Source organism: Protopterus annectens, chromosome 3.part1 (genome assembly GCF_019279795.1).
Source record: "Protopterus annectens isolate FY-2018-M chromosome 3.part1, PAN1.0, whole genome shotgun sequence".
Taxonomy (NCBI): Eukaryota; Metazoa; Chordata; order Ceratodontiformes; family Protopteridae; genus Protopterus; species Protopterus annectens.
The window spans coordinates 1,040,689,017-1,040,702,427 of record NC_056732.1 but is presented as its reverse complement, the minus strand read 5'-3'; the positions used below and the strand labels follow the sequence as shown (position 1 = coordinate 1,040,702,427).

Sequence of the window (13,411 nt, the reverse complement as noted above, 5' to 3'; positions counted from 1 at the left end):
GCTTCTTTTCAGTCTCTAATCACCCTCATTTATGTTTGGCTCAAACCTTGATTTACACTATACTTAGAAGTTATTAAGCTACAGCCACAAGAGTAACTAAATTTCAGGTCTTTGTTCAGGGTTTTTTTTTTTTGTAGTTCAAGAGGAATTGAGAGTCCCCCTCCTCCCACACTACTGCAGAGGTGTTAAAACTGTCACTGCACTGAAAGACCCTTGCAGAATCGATTCCTCAGACTTCAAAAGAAAACCCTGAACAAAGGCCTGCAATTTAGTTGCTTTTCTGACTGTGGCTGGATAACTTCTAAAGAACAGTGTAAAACAAGGTCTAAGCCAAACAAATTACAATGATGAGAGACGGAAAATAATCAGTCCTTTTACAGAAGGTAAAGAAAATAACAGTGACCCTCTCAAATCCCATTATATGTCAATGGCATGGGAATTCAAAATTACTTCCTTATGTCTGGCATGAGTCATACAAAGTATTATGGGAAAGAGAAAGTCTTAAGGGAGTGCAAGATCACGTTGATACATCAAGCCCCATTGGTAGCCATTTTGTGAAAAATGGTAAAATTACAAATAAAGCACTTAGAGTGATTCTGAAGTGTTAAAATAGGTCAGGAAACAGAGTGAAATTTTTTTTTTAGTTCTAGGGTGGAGTTTTCCTTTAATAATAAACTGGGATGGTTCGTGGTACTAAGCACTCATGATAATAAATCAAATACATGTCATACAGACTAAATGTTATGTCATCTCCTTACTGCAGGGATAATCATCAAAAGGCATGCATCACAAAAAAACTAAAACAAAGTGAACTGTATTCATATGATAGTTTAAGAAAATTAGAACATCAAACTGGACCACTAATTCATAGGTACTGTGTATACCTTCACTCACTGATGATCAAGATTTGATTAGTGGTCCTGTATCACAAGGCCAGCTGAGAGGGACTTAGTCAGAAGCATGTTCTCTCTTATGTGAGAACTATATGCTAACCACCAGTGAAGACAGAGGTTGCAGCCAAGCATTACAGGCATGGAAAGATGATCAGAAGGGAGTCACGAGGAAGCTAGCACCAGTTCCTTGTGGTCATTAATGAAAAATGTGCATCTTGTGGGACTTAACGAGGTCAAGGGGAAATACAGATCCCACACAATACAAACTACGATTGCTCCAGGTACTGGACATCCAGGGGGTGAATGGCAAGCTAGTGGTTACTGCTGCTCTGTCACTGTTGAGATGTTTACTCAATTTCCAGTTACTATATGTATGCTATTTGCATGCTTTTCCAGAGTATACATTCAGTGTGTGTGTACTCCAGGTTTTCTTCAACCACTGAGAAATATTGCTTGATTCACTACTCTAAGCTATCCATACATAATGCTATACTGCATTTGCCTTTCCAAACTGGGCTGTGGGTGAAAGAAGTCCATGGAGATCATGTCAGTTAATCAGTTAAATGATTAAATAAAGTAAAGAAATAACCCCTTAAACAATGATCACAGAGGGAGTGATTATGCTCCATCATTGTGGATTACCTGGTGTGCAAGGGCCCTCAGTGTCAAAAATGTACTGCCCACACCACCTTTTGAACAAAAAACAATTCATACTTTTACGAATCACATAATTTCTACCCGCAAAAACACCAAAGTTCCTATCAATTGTTTCTCTCAAATACAGATATTCTGCAGCATTTTCGTAAAAAAAGGAGTTTGTCAAACTGAAATGTGCCAGGTATAGTCTTAAATCTGAAATTTGGCTTGACTGCATGAGGTTCATCTGAACAGAGCCATATCTCTGAACTAGTTGAACCTACAAACAGGTACTAAAGGATCAAATGTAGTAGTATGAAAACCTTTTTTTTTTTTTTTTTTTTTTTAATTAAAAGCAGTCTTCAACAGCATCAAGTAAAATAAATTAGAAACAAAATCAGCAGACAGTCCAACCACATTCACAGACTCTCTGTCCTGACTTTTATGCACTATATAAAGTATGAGTTACAAAAATTATTCAAAGGTCCAAAGTAAAGTGTTAACACATTCCTATTAATAATGTGGAAAAAACCTAAATCAAAATATTTATTAAAAAACATTAGTTCTCAATATAAATTCATAAAGTCTCATTTCAGAAGTTGCTGACTTGGATATGAAAAATGAGTCACAAGCCTACTAAATGTTTAGTATGAAATAGTGGCTTACATCCTTAACTACATCATCTTCAGTCTCCTCACAATCATATATTGGTTACTTGGCATTACATGCCTTACAGTTAAACACTTCTTGATGTTTCAAGCATCAGAAAATTAGTGGAGGAAGTCCACACCCAAATAGTAATTTCCACGAACTTGGGGCTATCCACTGCACAGAAGACATGGAGGATGTACTGCCCTGTAGAGAAAAAAAAATGTAATAATTATAGATGGATGGATAAAAAATGCATCACAATTGTGTCAGTGTGTTCACCTTCAAATGAAATGTTTGAATAATAGGATCACTGATGCAGCATTTTCTAATTCAATGGGATCAGAAACAAGTAGACATCTGCCCTTCTGGTTTGATTTTCACTGTTTTACAGGCATCTCCAGAGTGGAGCTGGATGACTGCTGTAGTTCAGTATGTTAGTTAAATATAAAGCTAACAGGAACAGACAGTTGCATTTTTATTTAGTTCTTTTATGGTAGGACCATGCATGTCTCATTAAAGGCAAACAACACCGCCAGCTCCAAAGAATCCAAACCTCCTGAGGACCTAATGAATCTGGTCCCCTATCTTCTGGAAATTTTAAGATCATCAAACCTTGGGAGTCCACAGAGACGTATCAGCTGTGAGTTTGGCTATTTTGTTGTAGAATTTTTCTAGCATGATTATTTGGATAGCTTGCAGGTTGAACAGTAAAGCAGTAGCATATAGGAAGGTGGGAAACTGTAAAATAGAGGCATCTATATCATATTATCGCAAAGTGAAAATGTCGAACAGCACAACAGCGGAAGTGCCGAAATGTCAATAGGTTCATAGGTTCATACTAGGCTATCTGCCCTAGGGCATTTAAAAGCCTAGCCAGAGTGTGTGTGGCTTTCACCACCCCTTAGGATGAGAATACTATACCCATTAGTTTGCTGTGCTCTGTCTAGCAGTGATACAGAGATGATTCCCGACGATCTCCCATCCACTCGTCAAGATTTCTCTTGAACAGAGTCAGTGAGGGCTCTGCCTCACATGGACTGGGATTCTGTTCCATAGTGTAGGGAGTCTCTGGGTGATGAATCTGTCCCTCCAGCACGTCCTATTTATATCCGTGTTGAGGTTTAAGTCTCTTGCTCTCGTGGCGCTGGTGGATTTGGATTTTTTGAGGTGGAGCATGTCCATTAATTCCGGGTTGGACATGGCCTTGTATGTCAGGCACAGATCACCTCTGAGCAGATGGTAAGCGACTGAATAGAGCTGGAGTTTCTTCAGTCGGGCATCGTATGACATATGTTTGAGCCCCTTTATCCTTTTGGTGAGGAACTTTTGGGGTCTTTCCAACTGCTGCAGGTGTCGGGTAAGGTACATTCCGAATGGGGCGTTGTACTCAATCATTGGTCTGATAAGTGAAGAGTACAGGGGTACAATGACCTCTCCTGATCTGGATGTGAATCCCTTCATGATCAGGTGGGCAATGTAGAAGGTCTTCCTAACCACTTTGGCAATGTGAGTGTCAAAAGAGAGGTTACTGTCAACTTGGGTCCCCAGGTCCCTGATAACTTCTTCCGTGTTTAATGGATTACCACAGGGGTTACCTTGTTTTTCCCAAAGGGTATGACTATACATTTTTTGGCATTTAGCTTAAGGCCATGGCTCTGGCACCAGTTGTCCATTTCTATGAGACCTTTCTGGAGGATGTCTGTGTCTGATGGAGTGTCAATTATGGTGCCCAGTTTGCAGTCATCTGCAAATTTTGTCAGCCACAATCCCCCTATGTTTGCCTGCACTTCAGAAAATAAATGCCGAACAAGAGGGGCCCAGGACTGAGCCCTGTGGGACACCGCTCGTGACCGGCTTAGAGTCTGACATGGCACCAGCAACTCTAACCCTGTGTGTTCTGTCCTTGAGCCAGTTTGCAACCCATCTTGTGACATATGGGTTTACATCTAAGCTGGTGAGCTTTTCTATGATGCCCGAGTGGGGTATTGTGTCGAACGCTTTTGCTAGGTCAAGGTAGGCTGTGTGAACTGCCTTACCCTCATCAATGGCCTTAGTGACTGTTTGAAAAAGTCGACCAAGTTCAAGAGGCAGGATCTGCCCTTGACAAAGCCAAATTGGGTAGGATCCAGTGTCTGTAGGTCCCCAATGTCTTTATTTATGAGTTCCATTATGATCCTCTCCATAGCTTTGCAGACAAGGCTCGTCAAGCTTATGGGGGTAATTTCAGGGTCCGTAGAAGCACCGCCTTTGTGGAGTGGGACCACAGTTGCCGTCGCCATTCTTCGTATCCTGTAGTAAGGCTAAGATTAAACAGCAGTCTTATGTGTGGGTTTAGTTCCTCATTGAGTTCACAGCCGGGGACACCGTCCGGTCCCATTGATGCTGTGTTTTTGCTTTAGAGAGCAGCTCTCACCTGGGCATCTGAGATGTTGGGGAGGCTGGACGCTGGTGGGATAGATTTTTCACTTTTTGGGGGAGGGGGAGAAATTTGCACTGAACCTGTCTGCCAGTATGTTGGCAATGTCTGTGGGTTCAGTGATTTTTATCATTTTGGACTAATTCTGAGCATATCTGGGAGTTTCCACCCAGGTTTCTAACATAGCTAAAGAAGGCTTTATGATTGTCTTTTGTGTCATTAGCGATTTTTCTCTCAAAGTTGGCCTTGGATGATTTTATGAGTGATCGTAGTTTTTTGCTAGTATTGATCAGAGATGCCTTCCCATTTAGGGATTTTGCTCTGTCATGTAGTAGCTTTCTCCTCTTGTTGTAGAGTTTGTTTATGGCTGGAGTCCACCAGACTGGGCGCCTGCCTTTGGTGGAAAGGGTCTTGATTTTATTAGGGATTGCTTGATCCATACATTCCTGGAGGTGCTCGTAGAAGGCATTTGTAAAGGTTTCAGCAGCGTGGGGTTGATTTTTGAGACTGCAGTACAGTGAAGATTGGGATATTTGCCCTTTCCTCACTGTAGTGTGATCTTGGAGTTGGAATATATAAATATATATTTAGTGGGGGGGGGGTGTGGGGCACAGCCCCCCACAATACCAAATTCAGGTTTTGGCATTTTTGCTCTTGTGAGCATTCGATATTTTCAGTTTGCGATGTTATGATATAGATGCAAATAGAGGGAAAGGTTTGCCTAATCTGGTTAGTCAGATAACGTTTAGCTTGATATAGGGGTGTAAAGTTTTTTTTTTTTGGTGTGTCTTTTGCTGAAGGCTTCCTTTATATGGTTGTAAAACTTCAAGGCATCACCTTTGATGACACCTAGGAGCTTGGTACGAGTTACAAGTTCAATTTTGGTTTGGTCAGAAATAGTAATGATGAAGACAAGTTTGTTTAGGTGTGAAGAGAATAAATTTGGTCTTAGGGTTACACAGTAATTCACAGTTACAGAACCATGTTTATATGGAGTTGAAGGATTCTTGTGCCTGGATTTGAAGTTGTGTGGAATCACCAGCATACTGAATGATGGTAAAATAGCTACCTGTGATATGTAGGCAATGTAAGAAAACACTGAACAGCAAAGGACCAAACATAAATCTTTGAGGCATCCCTAAGTGCAATAAAAGAAGTGGAGAGAGAATTTTAACTATTTTTCAGCTTGGAATCAATCATTGAGGTAAGTTGTTAAAGCAGGTGAGAGAAGAGCATTGTAGTCCAAGGGAGAAGACTTTGTAGAGTACTTTTTGATGAAACACTGTCAAAAAACTTTTGACATATCAAGGAAAAGTGCTGCTACTAAGTACCCTGCATTCATATAAAATAAAGAAAAAGAAGTAACATTTGTCAGCCATTACTGTTGATGGGGGTAGGAAAGTTGAATAGCACTCTTGTACTATGATATGGCTGGAAACCATGCTGTGTGGGGCTAAACTGTTTTTGTGGTAACAAATTAAAGTAGCTGGGACTGGACACATTTTTCTAAGACTCTGGATGGGGTGGGCAGAATGGCCTTTGACCTGTAATTGGATACATCAGTACAGCAGCCACCTTTTTATAGGGATAGGATAGAAGATTTTTTTCCAAATTTTAGGGATGTAGGTTTCTGTGATGGAGCAGTTTAATAGAATTGAGACTGGGTAAGCTAAGGTGTGTGCTGAAAGTTGAATATACTCTGCTGGAAAACTATCTAAGGCAATTGAAGTTGGCTTCAGTTTGAGAAGGTATTTCCTGGTGGTGGATGTTGGGATGGATTCAAAGTCATATGTGTTGGAATTATTTGTTGACTCTGGAGAGGGTATGGTGTTACAGGTGGAAGAACTGTTTAAGAGGGAAGTTACTGTGTTAATAAAATGTGTACTGAATTAGCAAGCAGTGCTGTCTTTTAGTAGAATGGGTTGGTTAAGTAGTACAGTCAGGATGTGAAGGACCACAAAAGTTCAGAGTTGCTCATCTCTCAAGCCGTTTAAAAAAGTGCCTTTATGGAAAGATGCAAGTTTATGTACTACATTATACCGGTAGTGTAGCTGCCTATATGTAAAGTAGAAAGGTGACTACTTAAGGAGTCAGGGAAGGAAGCCAGAAGTGAGAATGTTATGTGGAAAATTTGTGATTATCCAGAGGCGATGGTAGGAGTTTTATTACATGTTTTATTGTATCTAAAAGGCGTATAGATGAGTTGAGTGATGCCATATAAACCAAATCTGTTACTGTTGGGAGTTCTTAATAATAGTTTACCAATGTATATTGAAATCCCTGTACTGTTAGTTTTTGTGTGATATTTGCTGAAGCCTATGACTGGATTTCATCTGTAGCACCCTGTGTTGTTACCTGGGAGTATGTAGACAGCAACAATGTATAAGATCTTACAATCATTAATTTTAAGTGAGAATACAAGAACCTCAGCAGTTTTAGTTGATGAGGTGTTATAAAAGGAGTGAGATAGCTGTATGGCACTTTCTTAGATTATTGCCACACTGCCTTTTTGTTTGTTACACCCTGGTGGTAGGACCATCTTATCTTTTATACTTGTTTTAGCCAAATTTCATTTATTTATTTATTTTACATTTGTTGACCAGGAGTAGTCTGTCTGAGCTACAAATAGCCCTTTTTCAGCAAAGACCCAGGGAGAAAAGCTCCACAGAAAGATACAAACACAACAAAAGCAATTACAGAGATAATTACAATATTTGCTGGTATTAACAACATTGTGCAAGTTACAAATATTTAAAGGCAATCATTTCTAATGCAGGTAATGTAAAATATAATTATATTCTTATAGTAAAAAGAGTGTTAGTTCAGTATAAACTTTAGCTACTTACTCGAGCTGATTGAGGGGAGGTTAGTAGGAGTTAAGATAAAGGACAGGAAAAGCTGAGCTGAGTGAAAGCCAAAGTAAGGGACAGTGGTTAACTAAGGGGCAGTTTATGGGGGATGTGTGCATTGACAGGGCCTGAGTGTTTTTAAGTATTTCTTTGTAGCTGATTTGAATTTTTTGGGTTGAGTTATTTGTCTGATTTGGAGTGGAAGCTTGTTCCAGGCAATGGTAGGATGATAACTATAAAGGTTACTACCCATTTTTGTCCTAGGTTTGTGGACAAATAGTAAGTCTTGGTCAGAGCTTCAAAGTGATCGAGTGGGGGGAGTAGTGGGATATAAAAGAGGATAGGCTAAGGCAGTAGAAAGGTTGACATACTACAGAATGTATAATCTGGAACTGAGAGAGAGAAGCACATTGGTTAGTTTCAGCCAGTTTAAGTGTTTAAGTGAGACACAGTGATGAATTTTATAAGTATTTTGGGCAGAGACTCTAGCTATCTTCTTATAAGTTGAGTTAACTTTTGCTAGAAGTGTGGTGTTGAGATTTGCAAGTATTTGAGAGCCATAGAGAAGACTGGGTAATAGGTAGGTATGAGATAGGGTTACTTTAGATTTGTAGGTGAGAAACTTTCTATTTCTATAAAGGAGGCCTAATTTTTGATGAGTCTTTCTGATGCAGTTATTGATGTGCAAATCAAAATTCAAATTGGTCATCTATAGTGACACGAGTTTGGTACTGGTTTCAGCTGCTATTGGAGTTTTGTTGAGAGACACTATAGTAAATATAGATTTGAGATGAGTAAGAGTTTTTGGGAGAAAGAGGAGGAGTTTGTTTTTTTTAGGGTTTAGGATAAGTTGGTCGGTGGTAAGCCAAGATTCTACTGATGTGAAAGCAGCTTGAGTCTGATAGAGGAGATCAGAGAGATGAACATGTCGGTGGGGGAGTGGACAGCAATCCAGACATGGACCTCTGGGAGTCTGTTTCTAATACTTCTGAGGTTAATGTTATAAAGGTGCATGTTACCGGATTTAAAGTAATGAGCAGGATGTATTTGTGGTGGTAGTTTGGCAAGTATTTTATGAGGGATGAGATGGGCAGTATTTGTTTGGAAATTCTTTTGTGATGGATGGATGAAGGGGACCTGGGTTTGGATGAATATTTCCACAGAGGATAAGTAAGGGAGAATGAGGTAGAGGAAGAGCTGTTTAATTTTTATTTTAAAGCAAGTCTGTAGGTAATGGGGTTTGCAAAAGGTATAGTTTGATTTGAAAAGGTGATTAGGCTAAGTTAGGTTAGGTGTGATATGGAAATGATACAGAGATTGATTGTGAGTTAGAGAAGCTGATACTCCAAAAGTGGGGATGTTATGTGATCCTATCTCGCCTACATTCTGACTGATGGGTTCGGAGCCGATCCCTCGGCTCCGACTCGGCACGCTTATGCCAAAGAGCGAAGTCTCTTATTGGCTGAGCTTACTATATCCCAGGATGCACCACTACCAGTCCCCCAGATCTCGTTTGCCGCTAACAAGCAAAGATGTGGTCTCGAGCTTGGCTGAGCTAAGTAGTGTTTTTTTCACTAACTTTTCTGTCAGGATTTTCTTTAAAATTCAACAAAAAGCTGTTTTAACAGCTATTAAGTGGTTTTTTGTGCTTGAATGAGTATTTTCCTTGGTAAAATATTGTGTAGTGACTGTGTTTTGACAGACTAGAGGTCCCATCGGAGTTGAAGGGCCTTCCCCCTGTCAGTTCGTTGTTGGCTAATTCCTGTTTTCTTTAAGGATATTGATTTACTTCTTTGGTGTTCTGTTAGTCCTTATTAAAAGGACAAGAAAGAGAGAACAAGAAAAATTTCCATAGTATTAGTCAGTGTGTTTCTTGTGTTCCTTTTTGGCTAGTTTTCTGTGTTGGATTGCCATAATGTCACAGGCTCCTAGGCCTTCAGGATTTAAAAAGTGCACTAAGTGCAATTTTAAGATGTCGATCACAGACGACCACTCTCTCTGTGTATATTGTTTGGGCGCCAAACATTTGCAGGAGTCCTGCAGCGTGTGTCACGCTTTTTCCTCGAGGGTCCTCCAAGAGAGGAAAAATAAGCTTATATTGAAAGGCCTTATAAAACCCTTTTTTGAAGAAGCTTTAGCATCCTCTCCTTCTCCTGCTAAAAAGAAAGGGCGCTCCGACCAGTCCGTCGGACCCGACCGCCAAAAGACATAGGCAGGCTTCTCCTTCGGCTCCAAGGACTTGAGCCGAGGCGAACAGTCTGCCTCGATGCCTCCAGTCTCGACTCCTCTGGCTTGAGCCGATGGCTGGGGCATCGAGGCGGTCACCTTCGCCGGCTCCACTGGTCTCGGAGCCGATGAAGGTTGTCCGCTCAGACACTTCCTCCTCGGCGCCTAAGTCCTCCTCGGCACCGATGGAAACTGGTTTGGGTATTCCTTCGGCGCCGATAGTTATCGAGTCGCCTCGGAGCCGGTCCCCTAGCCCCTTGGGGCCGTTGGACAGGCCAACTCGAACCCGTTCAGTCTCCTCTAGGTCATCGAGGATGTCATTTTCGGACATAGACAGGGTGCTCCAAAGACTGTTCCAGTCCCCAGTCTTTCAAAAATTTGTTTCGGCTCCGACCCAACTGGCTTGAGCCGATAGCCCATCCATTGCCATTCCTCCTCCGACCGCCCGGCTCCGTCGGAGCAGGTGCTGTTGGAGCCGGTGGAGATCCTAGGGTCGGCTCCGACCCTTACTCCAACCCCGGCCTTTGGGTCCGAGTTTGGCACACGGACATCTTCGGCCGGACCCGGGGGTGACGTTTCGGGACCTATGTTGTCGGTTCCGAGCCTCCCTCTCGGTGCTTCGGCTGCGGGACTTCCGTCTGCTATCATGGCTCCGGGGACCGGACACTCCCAGGATTCTGGGGGTCCGGCTTTCAGAGCTATGAGGAGTGCCTTGGCCAAGTCTTCTTCGGCCATCTCTACGGCTTTACCGGCACCTTGCTTTACCGGCACCTTCCCTGGGCGTGGAGACTGGGTCTTTGGCAGTTCCCCTGTCCCTAGGCAGCGGAGCCCCGGGGCCTGAGGTTACCCCACTGGGGATCCCCTCCTCCTGAGGGTTCTTCGGAGTTGTCTTCGGAGGAGCCCCCAAGGAAGAGATCGTGCAAGAGGAAGCACGTGGACTCCCCCGAGTCTCTTACATCGGACACTGATCTTGATGATGCGGAGGGGTCCCCAAAGTCGTCCTCGGATGATGTCTCATTCGCAGACATTTTAGAGATCCTTAAGCAACGAGGCGGCTGGATATCCAAACCCCTCTGCTGATGAGTCAGTGCTTCTCAAGGCCTTTGGGGCTCAGCCCTCCGCCTCCTGGGTGTCTCCGCCCTTCGAGCTCCTGGATTTGGTTTGTCGGGCGTGGGAACATCCAGATTCTGTGGAACCAGTGCCTTCTCGCCCTAACAAATTTTTGTCTTCCCCACCCGAGAAGGAGTTCTTGACAAAAGGCGTGGCTGTAGATGCCATGGTGGTGGCATCTGCTACACAACAGGACGTGGCAGAGGCTTCAACGTCCGTCCATCCTCTAATAAGGAGTCTAGGAGCATGGACCGCACGGAAGCGCACCCTGACTTCAGCGGCCTTTACACTAAGGTCCCTGAATTATTTGGCACATTTTACCAGGTTACAGAGGGATCTGGTCAAGGAGCTGTCAGATTCCCTCTCAGGTAACCTACCTGAGCAGCTAGCCCAGTCGGTTAGCTCTCAGTTGGCTATCCTTACATCGATTTCTAACTCGTCCATGAGGCTCATTTCATATGCGGCCGAAGGGGCGGGCAGAGCGGCAGGCACAGGCGTGGCTCTACGGAGGCAAGCCTGGCTCCGTTTGTGTCATTTTATGGAGGCCTTCAAGTCTTCCTTCCGACGCTCCCTTTGATGGGTCCTCTTTGTTTGGACCTAAGGTTAAAGACACTCTTACCGCTGTGAGCAAGAGGAAAAACTTTATCTGCCGTAGGTGCCGTTATTCCACTCCCTTCGGCCTTATCCCAAGGCTAAAGGAGGAGGGAAGATGTGGTTCCATAAATCACGTAAGTTTTTCCTCAACAGCAGGAAGATTCCCCTTCCAGAGGCAGAGGACGGGGAAATTTTTCTGGGAGACGCCGTCCCAGAGGCGGCAGAGGGCCCCGCAATTCTGGAGACCGCGAATCCTTTCGTGGCTCTTCAGCCTCCCACACCTCATGAGGGATTGCCCGGCTGTGCTGCTCCGGAGCCAGTCGGGTGCCGTTTTGCCAAGCACCTAAAAGCCTGGGAGTCTATCACTCAGGACAGATGGGTGCTTCGGATTATTGCCGGAGGTTACACCATTCCCTTCACACACTCATCCGAATGGTCACTTTACAATCCATTCTCCCATTGTTGGAGAAGGATGTTTGGATGTGCTCCATAGATCTCAAGGATGCCTATTATCATATACTGATACATCAAGCGTCCAGGAGGTATCTGCGCTTCAGCCTGGGAGACAGTCATTTCCAATTTTATGCACTGCCCTTTGGTCTCACCACAGCCCCCAGGGTGTTCACCAAGTGTTTGGCAGTAGTGACTGCTCACCTGAGGAGTCTTGGATTCCAAGTGTTTCCCTATCTGGACGACTGGCTCCTGACTGCCACCACCAGGCATCTACTAATAGACAACCTCAAAGCCACCATCTCCTTGGGTGCTACCCTGGGAATTACATTCAATTGGTCAAAGTCTGTCTTGCTGCCCTCTCAGCGCATAAGATTCATAGGAGCAGAGATAGACTCAAAATTGATGCGTATTTCTTCCTACCGAAAGGATTCAAACTTTACAAGGTCAAGTTCAAGCCCTGCTTCCAAGATCCAAAGCCCCAGCCAGGATGGTCCTGCAACTTTTAGGTTCGATGTCTGCCACGGTTCTCCTAGTTCCACTGGCAAGATTGCACATGAGGATTCTTCAGTGGCTGTTATCGACACAATGGTCCTTTCAGAATCTCCCCCTCAATCACCCCATTCTGATTACAGAAACGTGCAAACGGGACCTCCGCTGGTGGCTTCAGCCATCCAATCTGAATCAGGGAAGACCTTTTGTTATCCCCCCTCCGTGGCCACCCTGACGACGGATGCCTCCCAGACAGGGTGGGGGGGGCATTGACTGGGCAGGTTAGTTCAGGGTTCCTGGCTTCCTGTCGAAACCTTACTCCATATCAATGTATTGGAAATGAGGGCTGTACTTCTGTCCCTACAGGTCCTCCACAAGTTTCTCCCTCAAGGCATTATCGCTATCCACACAGACAACATGTCGGTGGTCTGGTATCTAAACAAACAAGGAGGGACCAGATCTTACCCCCTTTGCAGAGAGGCCATGAGGGTGTGGGAATGGGCTGTGGCTACCAACCGTTTCTTGGTAGCGACCCACATTCCAGGGAAATCCAATATATTGGCAGACAGATTAAGCAGGACAATTCTCTCTCCTCACGAGTGGTCCCTGAACGAAACAGTAGCAGCTCAGGTTTTCAGAAGATGGGGGACACCGTGCTGCGACCTGTTTGCAACACCACAAAACGCAAAGTGCAAAAGGTTCTTCTCCTTGACTCCACATCAGGGGGAGGCAGCTACGGATGCCCTAGCCCAACCTTGGCCAACAGGGCTACTTTATGCATTTCCTCCGGTCCCACTTCTCCCCAAAGTCATCCAGAAAGCTTCTCAATTGGGGTCCACAATGATACTAATTGCTCCGCACTGGCCTCGTCAGGTATGGTTCCCCTACCTAAAGAAACATGCGGTGGACGATCCTTGGTTGTTGGATCTAACTCCGGATCTGCTGATTCATCAGTTGGGACGACGACACCAGTCCCTTCACACTTTGAAATTGACAGCTTGGCTCCTCCACTTCCGACTTTAGTCAGAAATCACATTTTAGACCGGAAGTTGTTCACATTTTATCTTCGGCCCACAAACCCACCACTAAAAAAT

General features: G+C 43.9%; 1 protein-coding gene across 1 annotated transcript in view; it reads right to left on the bottom strand.

Annotated features, from left to right (window-relative positions):
- Positions 1-2,061: 2,061 nt before the first annotated feature.
- The window catches only part of PSMG2 (proteasome assembly chaperone 2), a 415,374-nt gene continuing 404,024 nt past the window's right edge, over positions 2,062-13,411 (bottom strand). Inside the window, exon 7 of the mRNA XM_044067193.1 lies at positions 2,062-2,384. Within this exon, the coding sequence (XP_043923128.1) occupies positions 2,292-2,384 (93 nt within the window). The 3' untranslated portion in view covers positions 2,062-2,291. The remainder of the gene's footprint in view (positions 2,385-13,411) is intronic.